General features: G+C 47.8%; 1 protein-coding gene across 2 annotated transcripts in view; it reads left to right on the forward strand.

The window, feature by feature from the left end:
* Positions 1 to 20,649, forward strand: part of Trappc9 (trafficking protein particle complex subunit 9) — a 440,029-nt gene that overhangs the window by 316,489 nt on the left and 102,891 nt on the right. For both annotated transcript variants that reach the window (XM_060389314.1, XM_060389315.1), the window contains one exon: positions 20,057 to 20,210. In XM_060389314.1, the coding sequence (XP_060245297.1) occupies positions 20,057 to 20,210 (154 nt within the window). The remainder of the gene's footprint in view (positions 1 to 20,056; positions 20,211 to 20,649) is intronic.

The raw sequence follows: 20,649 nt of genomic DNA on the forward strand, positions 1-20,649 counted from the left end.
CTAGTGGGCAGGAAAAGAATGCAGTAAGTCTAGTTCTTCCCCTCAGGGCATTGAGGCTTGTTCTTCCCGAAGGTGGCTGAAGATGTCTCCACCTCGCTAGCCTTCTTTCAGGCTTGTGCTTTAAACTTTAAAACAATACCCATTGATTTTTAAGTCTTTGATCTTTCATTTCTTTGGTCTCTCATAGGAAGCAGGAAGAAAAAAGACACTGGGCCTGGCTTGAATATTTGAAACCCCAAAGCCCACCCAGAGTGACACACTTTCTCCAACAAGGCCACACCTCCTAATTCCTGTCAAGCAGCACCTTGCCCTAAGGATGACCAAGCATTCAAATGTACGAGCCTGTGGGGGCCCATTGTTATTCAGACCACCACAGCCACCTTGGCAAAAGCCATGGGTAGAGCTGATGCCAACAGATTTAGATTCCACTTGTCATGCTAATCCTAAAATGCCTTAACTCTGTACCACACAAAGGAAAAGATGTTTTCACGGGCTACTATCAATATTATAGTGGCTACTGTTACAGTAGTATTTGAGAGAGTAAAAGTCACTGCCATTAAGTGAATCAGTCAGAACCTGGAGAGACCCCACAGGGCTCCTCTGCCACCCACAATTTGACTGCTGTGTTTTGCTGGACATGACACTCTCTGTCATGGTGAACTAAAGGCTTTCTGAGTCTCTCCCTCTTTTGAGTGACATCATGGATCATTGTGCGGTATGGGTTTGCATGCTAGATGTGTGTTGAAGGCAATGGATAATTGTAACAGATGAATAGTGGTCAATAACCATCTCTTTCCCTTTTGAATAGTGGCTTCCTCCTTCGGGACATATTTAGCATGTTAAACTACATACCATTTACAGGGCATAACTCATTGGTTCCCGTGTGTTCACAGAAAAGCTTTAAGCCATGGTTACATCAATTTTGAGTTTCATTCCCCCTCCCCAGACAGCCCTGTCAGTGGTCCTTCTCCTCTTCTCCCAACTGACTCCCAGCCCCAGGCAGTCAATTGATCTACTTTTAGTCTTTATAGATTTGTGCTCTCTGGACATTCCTGACAAATGGGCTCAACCGATGCTTGGTGCCTTTTGACCAGCCTCTTTCTCTAGCACATTGGGGATTTCTTGTATTGTGCTCAGCCTTTCTCTCCCTTTAATTACTAACCTGAGTTCCACTGTGTAGCTGTGGCATGCTGCACCTGCCTGTTTATCAGTTGATGTTCAGCAAGTGTGTGCCCCGTTGTGGTCTGTCACAGACAATGTTGCTGGGTGTGTTTACACGCAGGCCCTGGAGAGAGAAGTCTTCATTTCCCCTAGGCATCCGGGTAGGAATGAAATTGTTGTGCTATATGTAATTCTGAGTTTAACTTTTAAAATTCCTTCTTGAGTCAACTTTGGGGATTTTACACCCCGCCCCCCCTTGGGAATCTGTCAATTTTATCTAAGATTTGAAAGTTCATTGGTAAAAATGTATTCATAATATTCTCTTCCCTTGTTTTTGTCTTGGCATTGTAAGGAAGTCAGGTTTAATATTCTAATCTGCTCCTTCTCTTTTCATTCCTTGATCATTCTCGTTGGCCTTTTATATTTTAATGAGTTTGATATTGCCTTTTTAATACCACAGTGAGCAGGCCTAGCTGACAAGCTCCTTCCTCTCCATATCAGGAGGGGCAAAGGAGAGAGCCTCATGTACTTCTCCCCATGGCCATAGAGTCGGGGATGGTGGACCTGGAGCTCACAAAGAGAAATCTGTCTTTATAACGGAGAGGAGCAGATTCCTAAAGGAAGGCCAGTGTGCTGTGAGGGAGGCTGGGGAGTGGCATTGGAGACCCCTGGAAAACGTGGCTGAGCCACCCTGGCTTTCTTGATGTTTTCTCACAGGGACATATGAGGTGTGCATGATGAGAAAGACTAAGACTCAGAGCCATCAAATAACTTCCCCAAGGTCATGCAGCTACCATGGACAGAATGCAATTAGAGTTAAAGTCTGGCTCAAGTGCCTTTATTCTTTATCTCTGAACCTCCCTCTACTATGTTTTGATAATGAAGGGTTTATAGTTGATCTTTCTTTTCTATCTGCAGGAGGGACAGGATAGAACCTTTTAAAAGTAGGAGGCAATACACGCACACAGATGCATGCATGCACTCATTCATGCACTCGTGCGCGCACACACACACACGCACACACACACACACACACACACACCCCTTCTCTTTTGTCTTATTAGTTTACCCTGTACTCAGCCTCCTTTCTCTGCTGAGGGTTATCTAGTGTCAGAACAGAGCCTAGAACCCCTTACTTCCATGTGCAGCCTTAGATCATCCACTGCCAAGGGTTGTGGTTTGTGTCTCACGCTTTCCACCTGCTATGATTTCATTAATGGGCTGCCCTGTTTCACTACAAAGCCAGGTTCCTGACTTGTCTGAGCATCTTGTAGAAGCTCTAAACTTGGACCACAAACTCATTTCCTCCCTTAAGAAGGTGTACAAACTCTTCTCTTTCTGACTAGGCCTCCTCTTTGTTTCTTCCTTCCTTCTTCCATTCATTCATTTTCTTTTTTGGCATTTATTTACTGATTGGGGGAGTTGGGGCACGTGCCATAGAGTGCATATGGAGGGGTCAGAGGGCAACTTGTAGGAGCTGGTTTTGTCTTTCCATGTGGGTCCAGGAATGGAACTCAGGCTGTCAGGCTTGGCCACAAGCATCACTACCGGCTGAGCCACCTGATGGGCTCTAAGCCCCAAATTTTAGATGTGCAACTATCAATATTCTACATCAAGACCTTTGTCATCTGCCTTTGGAGGCACTGGATGCCCTTCCTTGCCCCGACCTGCGGGGCTTCAACGGGGTTCCTAAAGTGGAGAGATTGGAAGGATTGGGGGGGGGGGGTAGGGACAAGAGACGCAAGAAATGAAAGCCAAGTCTGTTTGTCTGATCAAGGCTTCCCTTTATTAGAAATTTTTACCCAACTTATATAGGGAGAAGACAGGAAAGGGGAAAGGTTAATCTACTGCTGCAGGAAATAGGAAGAGTGCTTTCATGGGCTAACTATTGTGCCTGCAAGATACCATAAGGATGTTCTCTTAAGATATCTTACGGATGCTCTAACAAAGGATGTCCTCACAATCTATCACCCATGATTTAGGGTCTAGATAACTCTTTCACTACATAGCTTTAGGTCTCCACTAAATGACCTTTGCTCTCTACTTGGCTTTGGCTTCAGTAACTACCTTTGTCTCCACTAGATAGCTTTGACTTTGGCTTCTGTAGATAGCCTTGGCTCACTAATTGGCTTTGGCTTCTATAGATACCTTTGTCTTCACTAGATAGCTTTGGCTTTGGCTTCCGTAGATAGCTTTGGCTCCCGGCACTTCCTTGCTTCCCTTACTCCCATCCTTATTCATTGTAAATAGTACTTTTCAAGAAATGGTGGAGAAGTGAAGCCCTCAGTATGTCCCTGCTGGTCTCAGGGGCAAGGGGATAGTCACTGCTAAAGTTCAAGTGCCTACAGTATACCACGCACCTAGCACACCCATTCTCATTTAATTACCAAGTCGTTCTTTCCACACACATGATCATCACTTCATGAATGATAAGGCTAAAGCATCCCTCTGAGAAGAATCAGTGAAAGTGGAGCAAATATTCAGAAAACACCACCGAGCTATTGCCCCCTCTTGGAGATATCCTTGTTCAGCAGAGTCTTAAGGACTCTCAGAATTCTCTCCCCTAAGAAAATTATTTCAATTCTTAATTAGGCGACTACACACTAGAGTTAAAGCCAACACTGACATTTTTCTGTTTATCTATGGCCAGTGTTACACCCTCTTGTCCACCTCTGAACCCATCCATTTGCGTTCACGCATTTGAAAGAGAAGGGTAAACAGCAGCGTTCCTCCCTAAACGCCCTGCAAGCCTTGCCATAATCCTTACCCTCCTTGCTTGTGCTGAGTTGTGCTTTATGACCAAGCACCATGGGAGACCTAGTCCTGCCCTGGGCAGGGGCAGAGGCCGAAGCTACTTGCTATAGTGCCGTCTGCCCAGTAGCCCCACAGCTGGTAATGCTGTTCAGCGCCTGTCTTTACTGATTTTTGGTTTTGTTTTGTCTGATTGTTCTAGCAATTGCTGAGGGGAGATCAAGAAATCTCCAGCCCTGATGTGGAACTGTGTGTGTGACTCCCTTCAATAGCAGGCATTTATTTTTTCGGCTTCCTATATTCTGTTCTCTCAGCCCTGCATGTGCAAGATTGTGTCTGGCTATATAAATCGTGCTTTCTGCTGTTGGCAGCCTTGGTCTGGAGGCCTATTTTGTGCTGTTTTTATAAGCACTCCAGTGTAGGTGTGCAGTCATTCCCAAGGGGTACCTTTCATCAGTTTCTTTAGACCTGCCTAAGGTTTTTCTTTCTCCTTCATATTTTTGGGACAGGGTTTTACTTTGTAGCCTAGGCTGGCCTTGAACTTACCATTCTCCTGTCTCAGTCTCCTGAATGCTAGGATTACAAATGTGAGCCACCAGGCCAATATGCTTACACTTTTTATGTTGTAATTGAACTCTGTAAACTCCAGTGGCATACAATTGAATTCTGCATTTTTATCTGTTGCAACAACACCTGCTTTTTAATGAGAGCACTCAGTTTATTAATATTTAAAATGTTTATTGGTATCTAAGTCTGCTATTATATTTTTATATGCCTCTATAAGTAGCATTCATGTATGTGCGTATGTATTCACATGTGCATGTGTCTATGTGTGTACTTGTGTGCATGTGTGTGTGTGTGTGTGTGTGTGTGTGAGATGTGTATGGTCTTATGTCAGTGCGTATGTGCTTGTGGAGGTAAGGGAACAAACTTGGATGTTGATCCTCACCTTTCACTTTGCTGGGCCTTGTGGATTGAGACTACTCACTGCCCTCTTGTCAGGCTGGCCACTCTTGTCCGAATTGTCACTCTAGAGTAGAGAGACCCACACCATAACCTTTACTGGCTGTATTGATACCCAGACTGCAAACTTAGTCTTTGTGTGTGTGTGTATGTATGATGACACCCACAGCCTTTGATGTTTTTTTTGATTCTTCTTTACCCTGACCCCACTCTTCTGCCAGAGTGTATTCCCTAAACCAGGAGGAAAGCTAGTTTAGCTCAGTCCACAGCTATGCTATGAGATAGCTCAGGAATCTCAGCCCACATCTGCTCTGCAGTGAGACGATGCAGGGGTCCTCATTCCAAAGTTTCCACAGACGTGAGGTCAGGGGTGGAGATAGCCTCACACCTCTCTGGTCATGGCTTCTTAGAGAAGGCTCTCTGGATAACCATGGAGCTGTCACTGGCCTGGCCGGGCTATGGTCCCAGCCTAGGACCCCGCTAACATCTGTGGTCCTGCAGCTGGGTACTCCCTCTTTGCAGGGGGAGCAGGTACACTCTGGCTGGGTGTATGATTCATTCTCTTTTTAATTTTTAAATCTCTACCCATCTCATTATGGTGTTTCATTTCCTCCCATCTGGCACTCTGAGACTTTCACAGTATGAAATTTAAAATGAAGATGATGAAGATGATAATATTGGTTGGAAGAGAACATAAGGGAAAAAAATCTTCGCAATTAAAATAAACTTTGGTTTCTTCTCTGTTTCTTTGTCCAGTAATTTGTGTCAGAATCCACAGAGATGACAGAGGGGATATATTAGGAGCCCAGAAACTGAGCTACTGTGGAGGCAAAGGACACACGCGTAACAAGGCTCCTTACTGGAGTCCCTCTCGGGAGCACTTTGGGGTGGGAGGTGCATTAAGGAGGGAATGCCAACGGACTGATTCAGTGGAGGCCCCTAAGCATGTGGCCAGCAGGCCCAGTCCAGCTCAGATAGATCTGGCTTGCAGTCACTTAAAATGTATAGGAAGTTTCAGACTCAGTCTGGGCTCTCCTTTTCTAGAAACATCAGAGGCGGCTGGCCTTGCAGGTCAGCCCCGTGTTGGAGCCACAGGCTGTTGCTTGTGCTCATACCATGTGCTCTCCAGTTCTGTCAACCTGAAAGAAAGTTGGGTCAGGTGATTAGGTCTGGAATCCTTGGACCTACTCCTTCTCAGGTCTGCTCTGGGCCTGCTCCCTGGGCCAAGGGAGCATTTCTTGTTGCTGTCTTGCACTTGGATATTTTCTTTTAGTTCTAGGATTTACGAATTTAAAGCCCGTGGGTAACACTGGTTACTAAACTACTACTAGATCTGATCAGTGTCCCGCGGGGGCAAGCATATGCCCGCCAGAAGTGTGGGGGCCTAGAGGCCAGCAGATGAGGTGACAAGACAGAGGACTACAAGGTGCACATCAACCAGACAGCAGCCTACATCCTCTTCACACCAGCAGCTGCATCGTAGAGCTGGGTGAGCGGAGCAGAAGGTACCCTGGAAACAGGGCTGTGGGTAAAGGGAGTCTCTGGGCTGGCCCTTCACCGTTGAACCTGCCAGACCCCTCCTTCTTGGCTCTGTGACTTTTTCCCCGTTTGCTTTCCCTGGTCCAGCACCTGCCCCCATGCATCTCTGACTAGGTTCTCCTACCTCTTTGGGCCCAACTAGGGCCCCTCCATGGCCTCAGTCTGAAGTTTTGTGCATTCTCAAGTGATAGTATGGAAGAGTCCCTTGTGGGCCTGTTTACCTGCCTACATGCCTGTCTCTCTGTTGGTGTCTGTTTCTATCTCTTCGTGTTGCTTGAGTGCAGAACAGTATTTTATTTTACTGTTGTCTCCAAACCCCTCTCAGACATACCGAAGGACAGGGTCCACTCCTGAGAGGTGGCAAAGGCAGGGGACAGAAACCTGCAGTACCCTCTTCAGCCATCACCTTCTGCCTTCTGCACAGCTGGAGGAATGGTACAGCGAAGGCTTCTCACTTAAAAGCCTGCTGTCTTAAACCACCCCTGTGCTGCCTGCTTTCTCTCTGGGTTTCCTTGTAAGGAGCGCTGGAGGTGCTGGGTGGCTCAGATCCCCGAAGACTAGCGGAGGAAGTGACTGCTCTTTCTTTTTATCCTTTTTCTTTCTTTTGGCCTATTGTCTCAAGTTAGAAAACCACTGCTTGTCCCTAACTGACAACTTCGTATCACTGGGGACTCTGCTATTTATATCTTAGCAGCTTGTCCTTTTTAATATTAAGCTGGACTGCTAGGGGATTTTTTCTAGTTGACTTGAGCTCTCACAAACTTGACTTTTCTCCCTTCAACCCCCAAAGGAGCAAACCAGCACAGGAAGTGGGTCCTTCTTACTCAAGTGTCCCTAACAGGATTTTCACCTTGTCTGTCTATTGAGTCTCATCTGGTGCTGAAGGGAGCATGAGGACCTCAGTGGCAGCTTCAGAGCAATGGCCTTTTCAAGTGCTCGTTGGAGAAAGCGTCATCGCCCATGGTTAACTTGATTAGAAGCTGCGGTGGCAGCAGTAATAATACGTGACATTTATGCGAACATTTTCACTTCACACTGTGAGGGGCAGTGTGTTTTCATCGGCAGACAGGCAGGGCTGCCGTGAGCTGTCCCAGACCTGGCGGGGGGGGGGGGGAGGAGGCTTTGTTTGTTCAAGCTGATCCTCCTGTTGCCTTTGCCAGCCTCAACCTGCCCCCTCCACCCCATCCCTGTAGGCACAGGCTTGGCCACTGCTTCTCATCTTAATGCATTGCCTGGTCAGCCATCCTGGAATGGCACTGCCATTTTTTTTTTTCTCTTGCGACAGTATCTCCTAACCTCTGCAGAAACAGTGTATGTTCATTTTAGAAGATAAGGAAAAGTAACTTTAAAATCACACTTAATCCCACCGCCAAGAGTAACGTTGTCATTCTCCAGACTCACATCATATCGATAGATATCTGGGTCTAAAGCACTTGGTTTATGCAGAGTGGTTTGGATTTGCTCTTTTGGCAGCAATTTTCCCCCCAGCTTCTGACAAGAGCTTTCTTGTTATTCTTCAGGAGCAAGGTACTTCATGGCTTCCCAGCGCCTGGTCGATGGAGGGAGCTGGGCAAGCTGGCCCTTGGCTGGGCTGTCGTGGGGGCATGATCCCCCACCTTCTCACCAAAATTCACTTGCTGACTCATCTCAATGAAGTGCTCCTTCATCCCGAGTCTGCTCCATGCTCATGCTTGGATCTGTCCTCCCCCATTGGGTCAAGGAGCCCCTTTTCACCTGAGAAGGCCCCCTGTTCCCTGTTAAGCAGGCTGGAACAGCGGGTTCTTCCTGTATAGAGATAGTCCAAGGCATGTGTTTCCCATTCTCTATCCCTCCCAGCAGCTGCATTCCTGGAATGCTTTTCCCAGGCTTCTGGCATAGAAGATTCTAGGGTGATATGTCTCTCTGTTGCATCCATGCTCTCTTCTCTGCCCCAACAAAGCTCATAGGAGATGAGCTGCAGACAGTTTTTGCAGGGGTGCCTTCTGTTTGTTCATCTTTCTGATCTGATGGGAGCAGTGTCCTTCCTATGCTTAGGAAGGAACCCTGGAGCCTCTGCTCAGGTCACCATATCTGTCCTTCAGCTGCCGTGCTGTGTCTACAGAGTGGTATCCCTGTCAAGGTGAATGCTGACCCTTAAAGGCCGAGGTCCAAAGGCCCATGGCGCTGGCCCAGAGTATCTGTTCCCAGCAAAAGAAGGGTCCCTTTTCTGATGTACAGGATGGGCCTGACCGTTTGTCTTGCCTTGGACTTACTCAGCTGACGGAAGGCAACTTCCTGTGGGTGGAAGAATTGAAGAGAATTGCTTAGCATGTTAAAATGATGACTCAGACAGGGGCTGATTGCTAAGTGGAGGCTTCAGGCTATGAGTACTACTCAGAGAACTGGAGGCCAGTCAGCAGTACGAGGTCTAAGAGAGGTCGAGAGTGGCATCAGGGGGTCTAGGTTTGCCATTGTCTGTGAAAAGTGGCGTAGGCTGGCTTGGACTATTTCTCATGATTGCCACCATTGTTCACTGATAGATACTCCTGTAAGCAGCTTTCTCATCTGTCCAGCTCCCACCATCCTGCAATTGCTTGCTTCCTCTGCCCCCCTGCCCCCCTTTCCTCTGATCTCCCTTACTCCTTCTCCTCCTCCCCTCCTTTCTTTCTTCCCTTATCCTCACTGAACTTGAAGGCAAGGGATTCAGTCCCATTTACCTAAAAAAATGGCTGTTGGTATGCATGCACCTTATTGAAGGAATCATTGGAGTCAGTGACACAGCTTAATCCATTTTGGTTTTGGGGTTGTTTTTGGAAGTGATTTCTGCTCAGTATAACTTCTCATTTAGGCTTCTAGAATTTACTGTCTGCTAAGGTTGAAGAAATATAAGTAGAACGCCATTACAATAAAATCGGGTACTTTTACAAAAACAGTAATGGCAATTCTTAACAATGACTAGGCAGAGGCAAATGTCTTCTCTCCTCCACCCCTCATCTTTCTCCACGCACGGCATTCCCATATGCTGTCACTGTTACCAAGGTATGAACAGTGAGAGTTCAGGTGGGTTATGCAGGCTCACAGGACAGAGGGAGGTAGAAATGGATTCTTTATCAGTCCCAAACCAATTGTGGACACCACTTAGGTCTCAGGGTTGTATAATATGATCCCCAAGACCTGTTGCAGAAGAGAAGGCAAAGCAAGGGATCAGTGGTGAAGAAACTGACCAGTAAGGAGAAACACCAGAGCCCATGCTTTCAGTGAAGTCAGCTTTGATCCTAGGGAGGGAAGACCAGACCATGTTGTGGGCCATCTGGGCTAAGCCACGAAGAAATGTCACACCACTACTGGAGGCGAATGGTGCATTGTATTTGGGGTCTGGCCCCATTGTCTCTACGAGGCCACTGCTACTCCGACCCAGAATTCAAGGTGTGGACCTGGCTGCTTTGCTTTGTTCTGGCCACGTGGTACACAGATTCATGGGACACTGTAGCCTTTTCTGCAGGAGAGACACATTCTCAATGGGAAGGGTAGTCCCCAGGACAATGGTCACACGGTTTTCTTATTCTTAGTTCTACATGTTCATGTTCTAATCAGGCCACAGTTCTTAGAACATTGCAAGGGATCTTGGTTAAGGCTTTCCTGAGTCAGAACAAATGGGCCAGGTAGGCACAGGGCCTGGTACAACCCAGAACACTGCTTCCTGGATGTATACTCGAGGAATCGAGGAATTGCCGGACAACAGGACAGACTCAGCCTGGTCAGGAAGAACTGTCCTCAGACATCAGCACAGAACCGGTGCCCAGTGACATGCATGGATGGATAGCTAACTGAGGGACTAGACAGTCTTAAGCAGAGAAAGTGCGAGATATTCTGGAAGGAGTAGCTTTGTGCTAGATCCCAAGGAGTAGGCTCTTACATATTGGAGAGGAGGTACGGGAGTTTCCAGGAAGAAACACTTCCTAGTTTTTCACTAGCCTGAGCTATGGTAACCGGCTGTCCTGTTTAGTCAGTGAGGTAAAGCAGAAGCTGACGTCATTTCTCATTACAAAAGACAAGAGGTTGATGAAGGTTTGGAAACTTCCCTGATAAGCCTCTCCATCCCAAGAATCAGCCTGGCTAGCCTCACCTTGTCCTTGTGGCATGGTAGAGAGAAATCACTCAAACACCCAATGGTCCAGTGCCATCCACCATAGCATAGCACTTGGCCAAAGCCATGTGGCTGGGTTAGCCTGTCCCATGCTGAGTGAGGTGTGGTGCTAGAAAGGTTCTCTGTACCATGGTCTCATGATTCCTGGGCCACCCCAGGGGTCTTCAGAGCTGCATCCCCCATGAGCAGGCCTTCCAAGGGCTGTCCTTCTGATTTGAAAGCCTCACGGGCCTCACCATGCTTCTGTATTCTTTGGCCTTTTCCCTTCGTTTGAATTGTGTTGTTGCTCTTCAGTGCTGCTGCAACACTTGACAGATTCTCTGTGAAGAAGGGAAAACCTCCCGCATAAATCATCTTGAGTAGCATTTTCTAATTTGGATCATGGTGGAACAACTCTGGACAATTTTTATTCTTTATTTTCACCGTGGTTCCTCTGACAGGCCATCGTCAGCTGCCAGAATGTAATCCATCAGCGTCATATATTTTCAGGGCGATATGGGGTTTGATCCCTCACTGTGGCAGTCATGTCTGCCTCCCTTTTCTGCAGCATAGAACGTGTAGTGCTTAATGACACTATGATAAGATAGGACAGTCTGAGCCTCGGTTTTATCATGATGGGCTGACAAATGACAGGGAGTCATGTTCTTTTCTTTGCCTGGGTCTGCTGTGACTTTATGGACGCAGTATTGTAGTCTGGCCTGTCTCAGGCTGGAGTTCCTGTGCATCACGGAGAGAAAACATACTTTCTAGACCAAGAGACCCTGGGCTCAGTCCTGAGCTTCAGCCATCTTTGGGGTGTGTGTTTGTTTAACTTGTTCAAAGAAGGGACTGGGCTGGGTGGCCTGCAAGACTGCATGTGGCTGTAATGTAATGTACCCAACAGGCAGTTGACTCGTGTGTCCAGGCCTTGTGGAAGGAGTATCATCCATCCTAGGGTACACATTGCTTGTGAATCCACTAGTCAAACTCTACCTGAATACTGTTCCCCCTTTCTCCTGTGTAGAGTTGTCAGGGCTATCTCCCAAGCGGCTGTAGGGATCAGAGGCAAATTTAAGACCAGTGGAGTTGGCACCTGATACACAGAAGTACTTTCGTATTAATGTTCTCATTCATTATATTGAGAAACAGCCAGGCAAGGCTGAATGAGTTGCCAACCTCACAGCCTCTGGTTATAAAGAAGTCAGAATGTTCTGGAGGCTTCTTGTGATGCCCACTGGGCAGCCGGGCAGGTAGCAGGGCAAGAGTTGTGTTCCAGTGTGTTGTATTTTCAAGGTAAAAATTACCTTTGCATATTAATTTGGTACCTTTTCTCTTTTTAATGTCTTAGCTAGGAAAAAAAGGGAGTGTGAGAGGCACAACCAGCTCCATTGAACGCTGCTTTCCACGTGCCCCAGTGAATGCAAAACAGAAGTTCATTTTCAAGCCTTTGATCTAGTCATTAACTCCCTTGTCTTCTCATGTAATCCTGAACCAAGCCTCTATCCTACCTACACCACAGTCTGCAGGATCATTTCATATGCATTTAGCTCTGCTTGCTTTTGCTCACAGTCCACGTCAACTACAGGTTGGCTGCCGCTCCAGCCCCGCTACTCAGGCCTGTCCCTTCGTGGCAGTCAGAATGGAGAGGAACGGACATGTGCAAGGCTCGAGCAGCATGGCTCTTCCCAAGTATCATCTCCTCATGTACCTATGAGGTATCTGAGAGAGCCAAGAAATGACAGCTGGCAGTGCGGGCCAACACCTGCCGACAGCCATCCGCCATTCTCTGTGCATGCTAGAGAAGTTTAGAGAAGCTATTGGTTATTCTCCTTGGTAGCTTTGTGTGTTGTCCAGCGTGCCACAGAATTAGAGGGATTCTCAGCCACAGAGGGGTGGCTACCCCTTATTACAGATGAGTATTACAAGGGTAGACAAGGGAGTTAATGACTAGATCAAAGGTTTGGCCGTGTTTTTAGACACCAGAGACTAAAGAGTCAAAAGTAGAATGGGCCATGCTCTGCCTGCTCAGCCCTGGCCTCCCTTGAACACCCTGGGGGTCTGTCCAGGCTTGATTGACTACATTATCCAGCTATATCCTCACAGCCCTCCAGGGTATGTGGGGCATAGGTCTCAGTCTCAGTCTCATTCTCCTGTGTTCTGCTGGGCTGGTTGAGGCCTGTTTGCTGCATAACTCAGAGGAAAATCCAAAACTCATCTGTGATGCCTTGGAGTCAACCCCATGTCTATTGTCAGCACCTCTGTGGGGTGAGTCTGCCTTCTCAGGCTGCAGTCTGAGACCTGCATGAAATTACACACAGAACTAGAGCCTTTCTCAACCCCCTTTCCCCCATGTGTGCATGGTGGAGCCTGCCTGGACTCCATCCAGCTTAGGTCCTGGCTTCTTTAGCTAGGAAAGCATGTTTCTGTTGAAGTCCAGCCATCGCTATGCTCAGCTGTTCATCCCCTGAGGAGGACAAAGCCAGTCAGACAGAAGGGGCTCAGTCAAGCGCTTCAGCACCAATGGTCTGGGAGGGTTGTCCACACGACCCTGCTCTGTCCCAAAGTGTCTGTAACAGAGAGTCAGATGGAAGTCCAGAGAGCAGGAAGCATTCAGATGCTCTTACATGAAAGCAAGTCAAGTGAAGGTGGGGCTGAAGTAGGAGCCCAATAGATAGAAGCAGGGCTATGGGATCAGGATCAGGAATTGGGGTTTGATGCCAGTGTGGGAATGCCAACAGGCAGGGCCAGGGTGCAAGTGGCAGGAGTTGCTGTCAAGAGAGGCTGTGCAGGTCCAGAGTACATAGACAGGGGCTGCAGAGTCTAGACTGAGGAGAGTGGGCCAGATGTCTTTGTGATCCTAGTGCTATCAAGGGCTTCCTTAGAGTGTCTTTCCTTCATCATCACCAGCATCAACTTAGGTGCCTTTGGAGTAAAAGTCAAGGCCTTAGCACACAGACTTCACTTCTCTGCATCTCTATCTCGAGGTGAGGCCTACAGTTCTTCCCAGATCAAGGATCAAGGCCACAGCCACTCACTGCTTCCTGTTTCTACTATTAGTTTGCTCCAGAGCCAGCGGCTTCCCTTGAACTCCAGGAGGAAGATCTGGTCCTGTTTAGACCCTTCTGTGACCACAGTTATGGTGACCTGGTACTCACTTCTAAGGCCGCTGAGAAACCTCACTGGGGATACCTGACTGCTGCTTCTCCATCCTGCACACCACTGCCCAGATCAGGACCCCATTCAGCTTGTTCTGGGACTGGTGTCCTCCAGTTCCCACCCTTCCTCTCTTACCTGCCATTCATGTGATCTCGGTATACAGCCATCACTACAGGAAGCTTTCCCCATCCAGTCACCGGTTCCTCGATAGCTATGTGCTACCCAGGAGCCCTAGTTTCTAAAGCTGGAGTATGGCAGTGCCTGCTCCATAGAGAGAGCATGTGTGTCTCTTTAGGAATGGAGTCCCCTCTCTGCATGTCTTTTCGTTCTAATTCTTCCCTTGCACCATGCTTCTCAAAATGAATTTTGGCTTTCTGGGAATGTATTTAAAATTTTATTTTCTAAATCTGTATTGACTTACTACATATCTATATCCTATAAATATATTTGGTATTTATGCTATTTGTTGATGGTAATGAGGATGCTATCTTGTACACATGCTAATTAGGCAGTTTCCAATTTGTAGATCCCTCTGAGAATCTCGAAGCTTGGGATGTTTTGGTTGAAAATGGGCCTTGGCAAGTACTTCAGACTGGTCTTTGCCCAGGCTCTGTCCCATTCTCCTCCAAGGGAGGTGGATGGGGATCAGGCCCACAAAGGAAAGATGTAGCAGGGGTAGGTGCACAGCTACCACCCGACCAGGCTTTGAGATGTAGCAGAATGATCAGGCCAGTGTGAGCCAGGGATCCCAGTTGGCTGTGGCAGGTAGGGCATGGGCGGGTGGAAGGGACGAGGTTCTGGAGAGAAGCAGGCTTGGGCTGGTGTTTAGATTCGTTGGGGGGAGGTGCCAGTGAGAACATGTGCTGGAGTACCAGGACACAGCCAGACCTTCCAAAAGGAGCGCTACTGAGCAACCACCGCAATAGGAGGACACATGGTCTCAGTGAAGCCTGGCCATCTCTGTTTTGATATAGGTGTGTCATTCAAGACTCAACAACAATCGGGATATTTCTCCGGCTCACAGCAGTCGTGACAGAGGTAACTGTGATGCCCTGTGCACATCTAGGCTCAATGCTAGGGACCAAGTGGACCTTGGCTAAGTCCCTGAGATGCTGTAGGAAAACAGCCTAGTGTCACAGGGAGGCTTTGCCCTACTGGACACAGGGACATGCCCGGTTCTTCAGAGCTCTCTCGATCCCCCCTTTTACTACTGCTCCCCTGGCCACACACAGCTTAGGCCTGGTTTGCTCTTCCACCGGATATAATCCATGATGGTGGGGTGGAGGTGAGAAGGGAATGAGGGGTTCGTGGGGACTGAGCATGGCGTGGATGGGAATGTGGGGCGCAGGCAGCCCAGGCACTGGGTGTCTGGCAGCTGTTTCCTTGCCCATGGTGTCCCGTGCCATGCTGCCGCACTACCACGCTGTTAGGAGCCGTGCTTAAGTAGCAGCATGCAGGAGAATTTGCATCTGTCTTAGCACCAAAAGATTTCTGTCCAAGAGCACTGATGCAGCTTGGAAGGCTTAGTAGGTTCATCTCCACTCACAGGGGACTTCCCCACTAAGGAGCTTGTCATTTCCATGGAGGGTGGGCAGTGGGAGCCCTCCTGGTACATCCGTCCTTTGTTCTGTTTCATTTACCTGTGGGGTTGGTACATGGCAGGACCCAAGGATATGGTGTGGTGTGCTTAGCATCTATAGCTGTTCTAGGGGGAGAAAAAAACAAACATTTGAGATCTTGGTCCTTTGGCTTCATTTTTACATTTAGTTATTTATGTTGTAGGCATATGCATTCATCTAGGTTTTGCATGTAGAGAAGCACTTGCGTACATCTGTTTATGTGGACACACACACACACTAAAACATGTATACATGTGGAGTTTTGGGACAGCTTACAGGAGTTGGTCCTGTCCTTCTACCATGTGTTCCCAAAGACTGAACCCAGGTGATCAGACTTGGTGGCAAATGCTTTTGCCTGCTGAGCCATCCCACCAGCTGCGTTCTTCAGCTTCTGATTAGCATGATGAGGGAAACACAGGTTCTTCTTAAAGCTAGAGCTCAGAACCTTCCATGGAGCATGCCTGCCTTCCCTGTCCAGCACCACCCTAGGGAATGAGCTACCGGAAGGGCTCCAAGTCTTTTCACTCTGGATCGTCAGCCTCCTGGATCTAGAATTAGAGGATGGTGTGTTATGTTTGTCCTGGCCCTGCCTGGTGTAAGCTAAATGGATTCAGCTACTTCCTTCCTTCCTTCCTTGCCTCAGCATGGGGTTCAAAGGAAGGTTGCCTTTTTGTCATGGAAACAGACCTAGTCGTAGCTTTAGTCTCTAGATGGTTTCTGAGTGTCTCCTGCAATGGAGGGAAGAGGCAGGAACTTACCTGGATCCCTCCATGTACATGGTGGTTCTCTGGCCTTCCTTGGGAGATGTTTTTCCAACAGCCTGAACTCTGTCCAGGCTCAGTGAGAAGCTGAGAAGTCCCCAGGCCCCCTGAGCTGTAGAATGCAGAGAGCCTTCCAAACAACCAGCTTCCTGTAGTGATATAGAAGCTGGAGGGACACCTCTGCTGAGCTGCACGTGCCCTGGCCTGGCCTCACGTAAGTGAAATGTCTCTGCAGGAGGCTGATGTAGACCAGGACAAAGCTCGGGGACCAGTGACCTGTCCAAAGGCACAGTGAATTTCAAGTAGACCCAGACATATCCAGACTTCCCGGGAATAGCAGGAAGCCTGCCAAGAGCCCTGTAGACAGTTTAATCTCTGCAACGATGTCTGCAGAATACTCAAGCAGGCTGGAGAAGCTACAAATCTCTGTGGAGAAACAGCAGATTTGGGGAACGTAGAGAGGGTGTCTGGTGCTGGTGGGGGACAGCACCCATCATGGTAAGTCTGGGGTCAACAGTAGTTGTGACTGTGTGGCCAGCTGCCCCTTGAGCTGTCTTTTTCCAGTACCAGCTTTGTGCTGGGTTCTGCTACTACCACGTTAAAGATTACAGCATTGCCTGGAAGAAGGGGGAGTGCAGTGGGGAAGACCCCTGACGTGAACTTCAGTGGAACAATGCCTATAGCCGCAGGACAGTGAGGGGCAGTGATACACAGGCCCACTAGCATTTGTGCATCATTTTATACCATACAAAACATTTTTAGGTACCCCATTTTGATCTTTAGACAAGTTCCTATAATAGCCATAATCTTTTTTAAAAGCTCTGTTGACACAGCCTACCTGAAGTGCATAGCATCCAAATGCCTTCAGAGAGCTGTGTAGCCATCATCACAGTCCACTTCAAAACATTATTATTACCCTACAAAATAACAGCCATAGTATTTTCGAGCACCAATTATACCATGTAAGCCAAGTGAGTGCTCCCAGATCCTGGGTGTGGGATGTGAACGTGACTGTCTCTGGTGACCCAGCTTCCATGCGAAATGAGCTGGAGTCTATGTGAATCCAAGTCCCTCTTCCCCTCCATACAGCTCTCCACCCGCGAGAAGCAACCCTGGATCTGAGGCATCCCTTTGTATGCTTGAACTGTCTGTCCCTGTCTCTTCCTCTCTTTGCTGTACCACAAAGACTGTGGGGAGCAAGGTCGTGACCATGTTGCTTTGCCTTTGTTCACGTGGTACCCTATTGTCCTGCAAGCCAGTGGCCCTGTCCCAAAGGGAAATCTGCTTCCTTTGTACTCAGACTTGCAGGAATATGAGGGAGGGGCTTGTGCTTCTCTTTGCAGAGATATTCCCACTTCCTGTCCTCTCACTTCCCAGGTGGCTTTGTGAGAGCAGCATCAGACTGTGGGAGACATGAAGTATGTTTTCCCTTTAATACGGAGTAGATGTGTGCAAATTTCAGACAAGTGCTTACCAGTGTCTAAGGTAGCATTCTGGAACTCTGTGTTAGTTACAAGGGGCCTGCAGGGATCCCACTGAAGGCTGGAGGCCAACAGACAGGCAGGGGACTTCTCAGGGAAAGCTGGGCCTTCCGGGTGTGAGGAGTTGGTTTAACCTGAACACTTCTCAGAGTTATCTGGGTTATTTAGTGCAGAGGAGACAATAACAGAGAGAGAGAGAGAGAAAGAGAGAGAGAGAGCGCTGGCAGGACACCTTTACAATAGTACTTTTCTCTAAAAATGGGAAATACCTGTGAGTTTTTAAAATAGGAGTATTACCTTTTACCATATTTTGCAAACTTAAAAGAAATGGTGCTAGGGACCAAAACTAAGACTTTGTGCATGCTAGGCAAATGCTGTGCCGATAAGATGTGCATATTTGCCTGTTGTTTTGTTTGGTGTTTGTATGATGTGGACATGGGTTCACATGCACACCTCAAACCTCTGTGGGGATGAGGACCACTTTTGGGATTCAGTTCTTTCCTTCCACCATGGGCTGAAGGACTCAAACTCAGGGCATCATATATATGTAGCAAACACTTTTAAATTCCTTTTTAGATGTTTTTACCCGGTGAGCCCTACCACCATCACTCTCTCCACCCCCACTCAACACTTTTTCTTTTTTTAAAGACTACATAGCCTGGACTGTCCTTGAACCTACTCTGTAGCCCAGGCTAGCTTTGCAGTCACAGTCGCGATGCCTTAGGCTTTTGAGAGCTGAGACTTCAGACCTGAAACATACCAGGCTATATGGACTAATAATCTTTAATGGTGTGAATATGGCCACAGAATTGTCTGTTTAGAGAATTCAATAATGACTTACAGTCCTGTGCATGTGCTGTGTGTGGATAGAGTTCTCTGACTTCCTAAGATGTGTAGAAAAAAGTTTCAATCACATTAAAGTATAAATACTTTTGGAAGAGATTATGGAGCTAAAGTATACGTTTTAGGATCTTACATTCTTAGTCTTTAGTTTCCTTTTTTTGTGATTTTTCTGTTTCCAAAATTTATATTAAATTGCTTACTTAAGTAGTTAGGAAAGAAAACACAGAAGTGTATTTAACTTTAGGAGGTGTTCTTACTACCTGTGTGGATGGCTTATTCAGTGGTGCCTCTGGCCCCTGGGCCACCAGGCTTCCAGGTCAAGCACTGAGCCAAGTGCCATGACTCATTGAGTCTTCAGCAGCCCTTTCAGGGGCCAGCATAGGTCTTGAGGCTACACCATTGGGTGTAAGCTAGAAAAGACACACAAGTGATCATGGTTTTACTGACAAATTTGGCCACTCAGAGTCTAGCAATAATATCACCATCCACTTTTACCCATTAGCTGATGCACTCTGAGTCCTAGGTGCTTTGTAGCTGGGGCTTATGAATAGTCCTCATGAATAGAAGCCCCTCTTCTGGCATCCTTTACTGAGTGCCTGTTGTATGCCTAGACAGACGAAGAGGTGAAGTTTTAGACATCAGATAATCAAGTCTTGTCCCATGGTAGGGACAGGTGACAGGTCAGAGTCAGGTCACAGCCAGGAAGAGAGACTGTTGACTGTGTAAGGGGAGACTTCTAATCCCCTCTTTCATCCATCTAGCTGATTACTTACTGAGTCACTGTTGTATCCTGCTGTAGCTGGGGAGCTTGGCCACCAAGACCAAGTGCATCTCTTCCCCCATGAAGCTAAAGTCTAGTAGAACTGAGATACCATTAACTAACTCAGAGCTAAATCTTTACGCTTGTGATAAATGCCCTGCCAGAAATAAACTGAACACTGCAGGAGAGAACAAAGAATGGCTGCGATGAGCTGGGGAGGGACTTTCCAGCTACTGATTCAGGAGTGAGAAGGGCTCAGCCGTGCCACGGCTTAGTACATTCCAGAGCTAAAAACTAAGGCAGAGAGCCTTCTGCATCCCAGAAATGCTTAGGAGGTCAAAGGGCCCAGCAAGCAAGGAGAGTATTGTGTTGAGGGCAGGTGGCTTTGATCAGAGCGCTGAAGGGGGCAGCCCAAGTCTGTGGCTGGGAAGCTACAGTGGGAAGATGGGGGCTGTAGCAACTGTGAGCAGGATATGGGAGTTGGCTCCTAAGCCCATTTGTCTGCACTATAGAGTCATGGCAGGCAGAGTTTAGAGTGCAGGTCCCCAGGTCCAGCATGCTCTATCGATGTCCAGAAAGGAGCTATAGTCACGATCCAGAGTACTGTATGAATAGCTTGTTGGGTCCTATATGCCACACCCCATTGTGGAATGGAAACCTTCACCTGGGGTGATGCAAGACTTCTCAGAGGTCTAAATCTATGGCTGTAGCTCTTTTGGAACTGTGTGTTGAGCCAGCTCTGCAGTCAGGGCCACCTTGGGAGTCATTATTTCATTTTCTGGGAATGAATCTGTTAGGAATTACCAGCGATAATGGTTCATCAGGCTACCTCACGCTGGCACGTGCTGACTCTCCAACAGCTCCAGGAAGAAATTGCCCTACTGATTAATTCTCCACTGTTTTCTCTCTCCTCTCAGAATGGCTATTCAAGTGGACAAGTTCAACTTTGAAAGCGTCCCAGAATCCCCTGGAGAGAAGGGACAGTTTGCAAATCTGAAGCAGTTGGAAGAAGAGAGGCAAGAAGCACGAGGCCTGGAGATCAGCAGCAAGCTGGACATCCGCTGGAGAATCCTATCCTTTTTCAGTGTCCTCCCCGCTAGGTCCAGGGCACACCCTGATGCAGACCAGGGCTTCTAATCACTCACAGGGAGCTAAGAGGGGCTTAATAAGTCCTGAGCTTCAACTACAGACAGCTCCAAATGCCATGGCAGGATATGGACCATCGGGCTGGCATTTTTCTAGCCTCTTCACACTTCGGAGGTCCTACTTAATGAAGTATTGATTCCAAGTGGGTAAAGGTCTTGTTGGGGCCAGTGGTGTTCCTGACTTTGGATCTCATGTTTCTTTTGAGGGTTGATGTTCACACTAGTGATAGGTCTGCCTATCAGTGCAGGGCTTGAGCCGTCCTCTGACCGACAGTGGGGAACGTGGATGCAGTTATCTGGGCGCCAAAATGGAGTTGTACAGCCTAGCAAAATGTAGAGAAACCCTGTGGAAGGAATGAAGGACT

This window comes from Meriones unguiculatus, chromosome 8 (assembly GCF_030254825.1).
Source record: "Meriones unguiculatus strain TT.TT164.6M chromosome 8, Bangor_MerUng_6.1, whole genome shotgun sequence".
Taxonomy (NCBI): Eukaryota; Metazoa; Chordata; class Mammalia; order Rodentia; family Muridae; genus Meriones; species Meriones unguiculatus.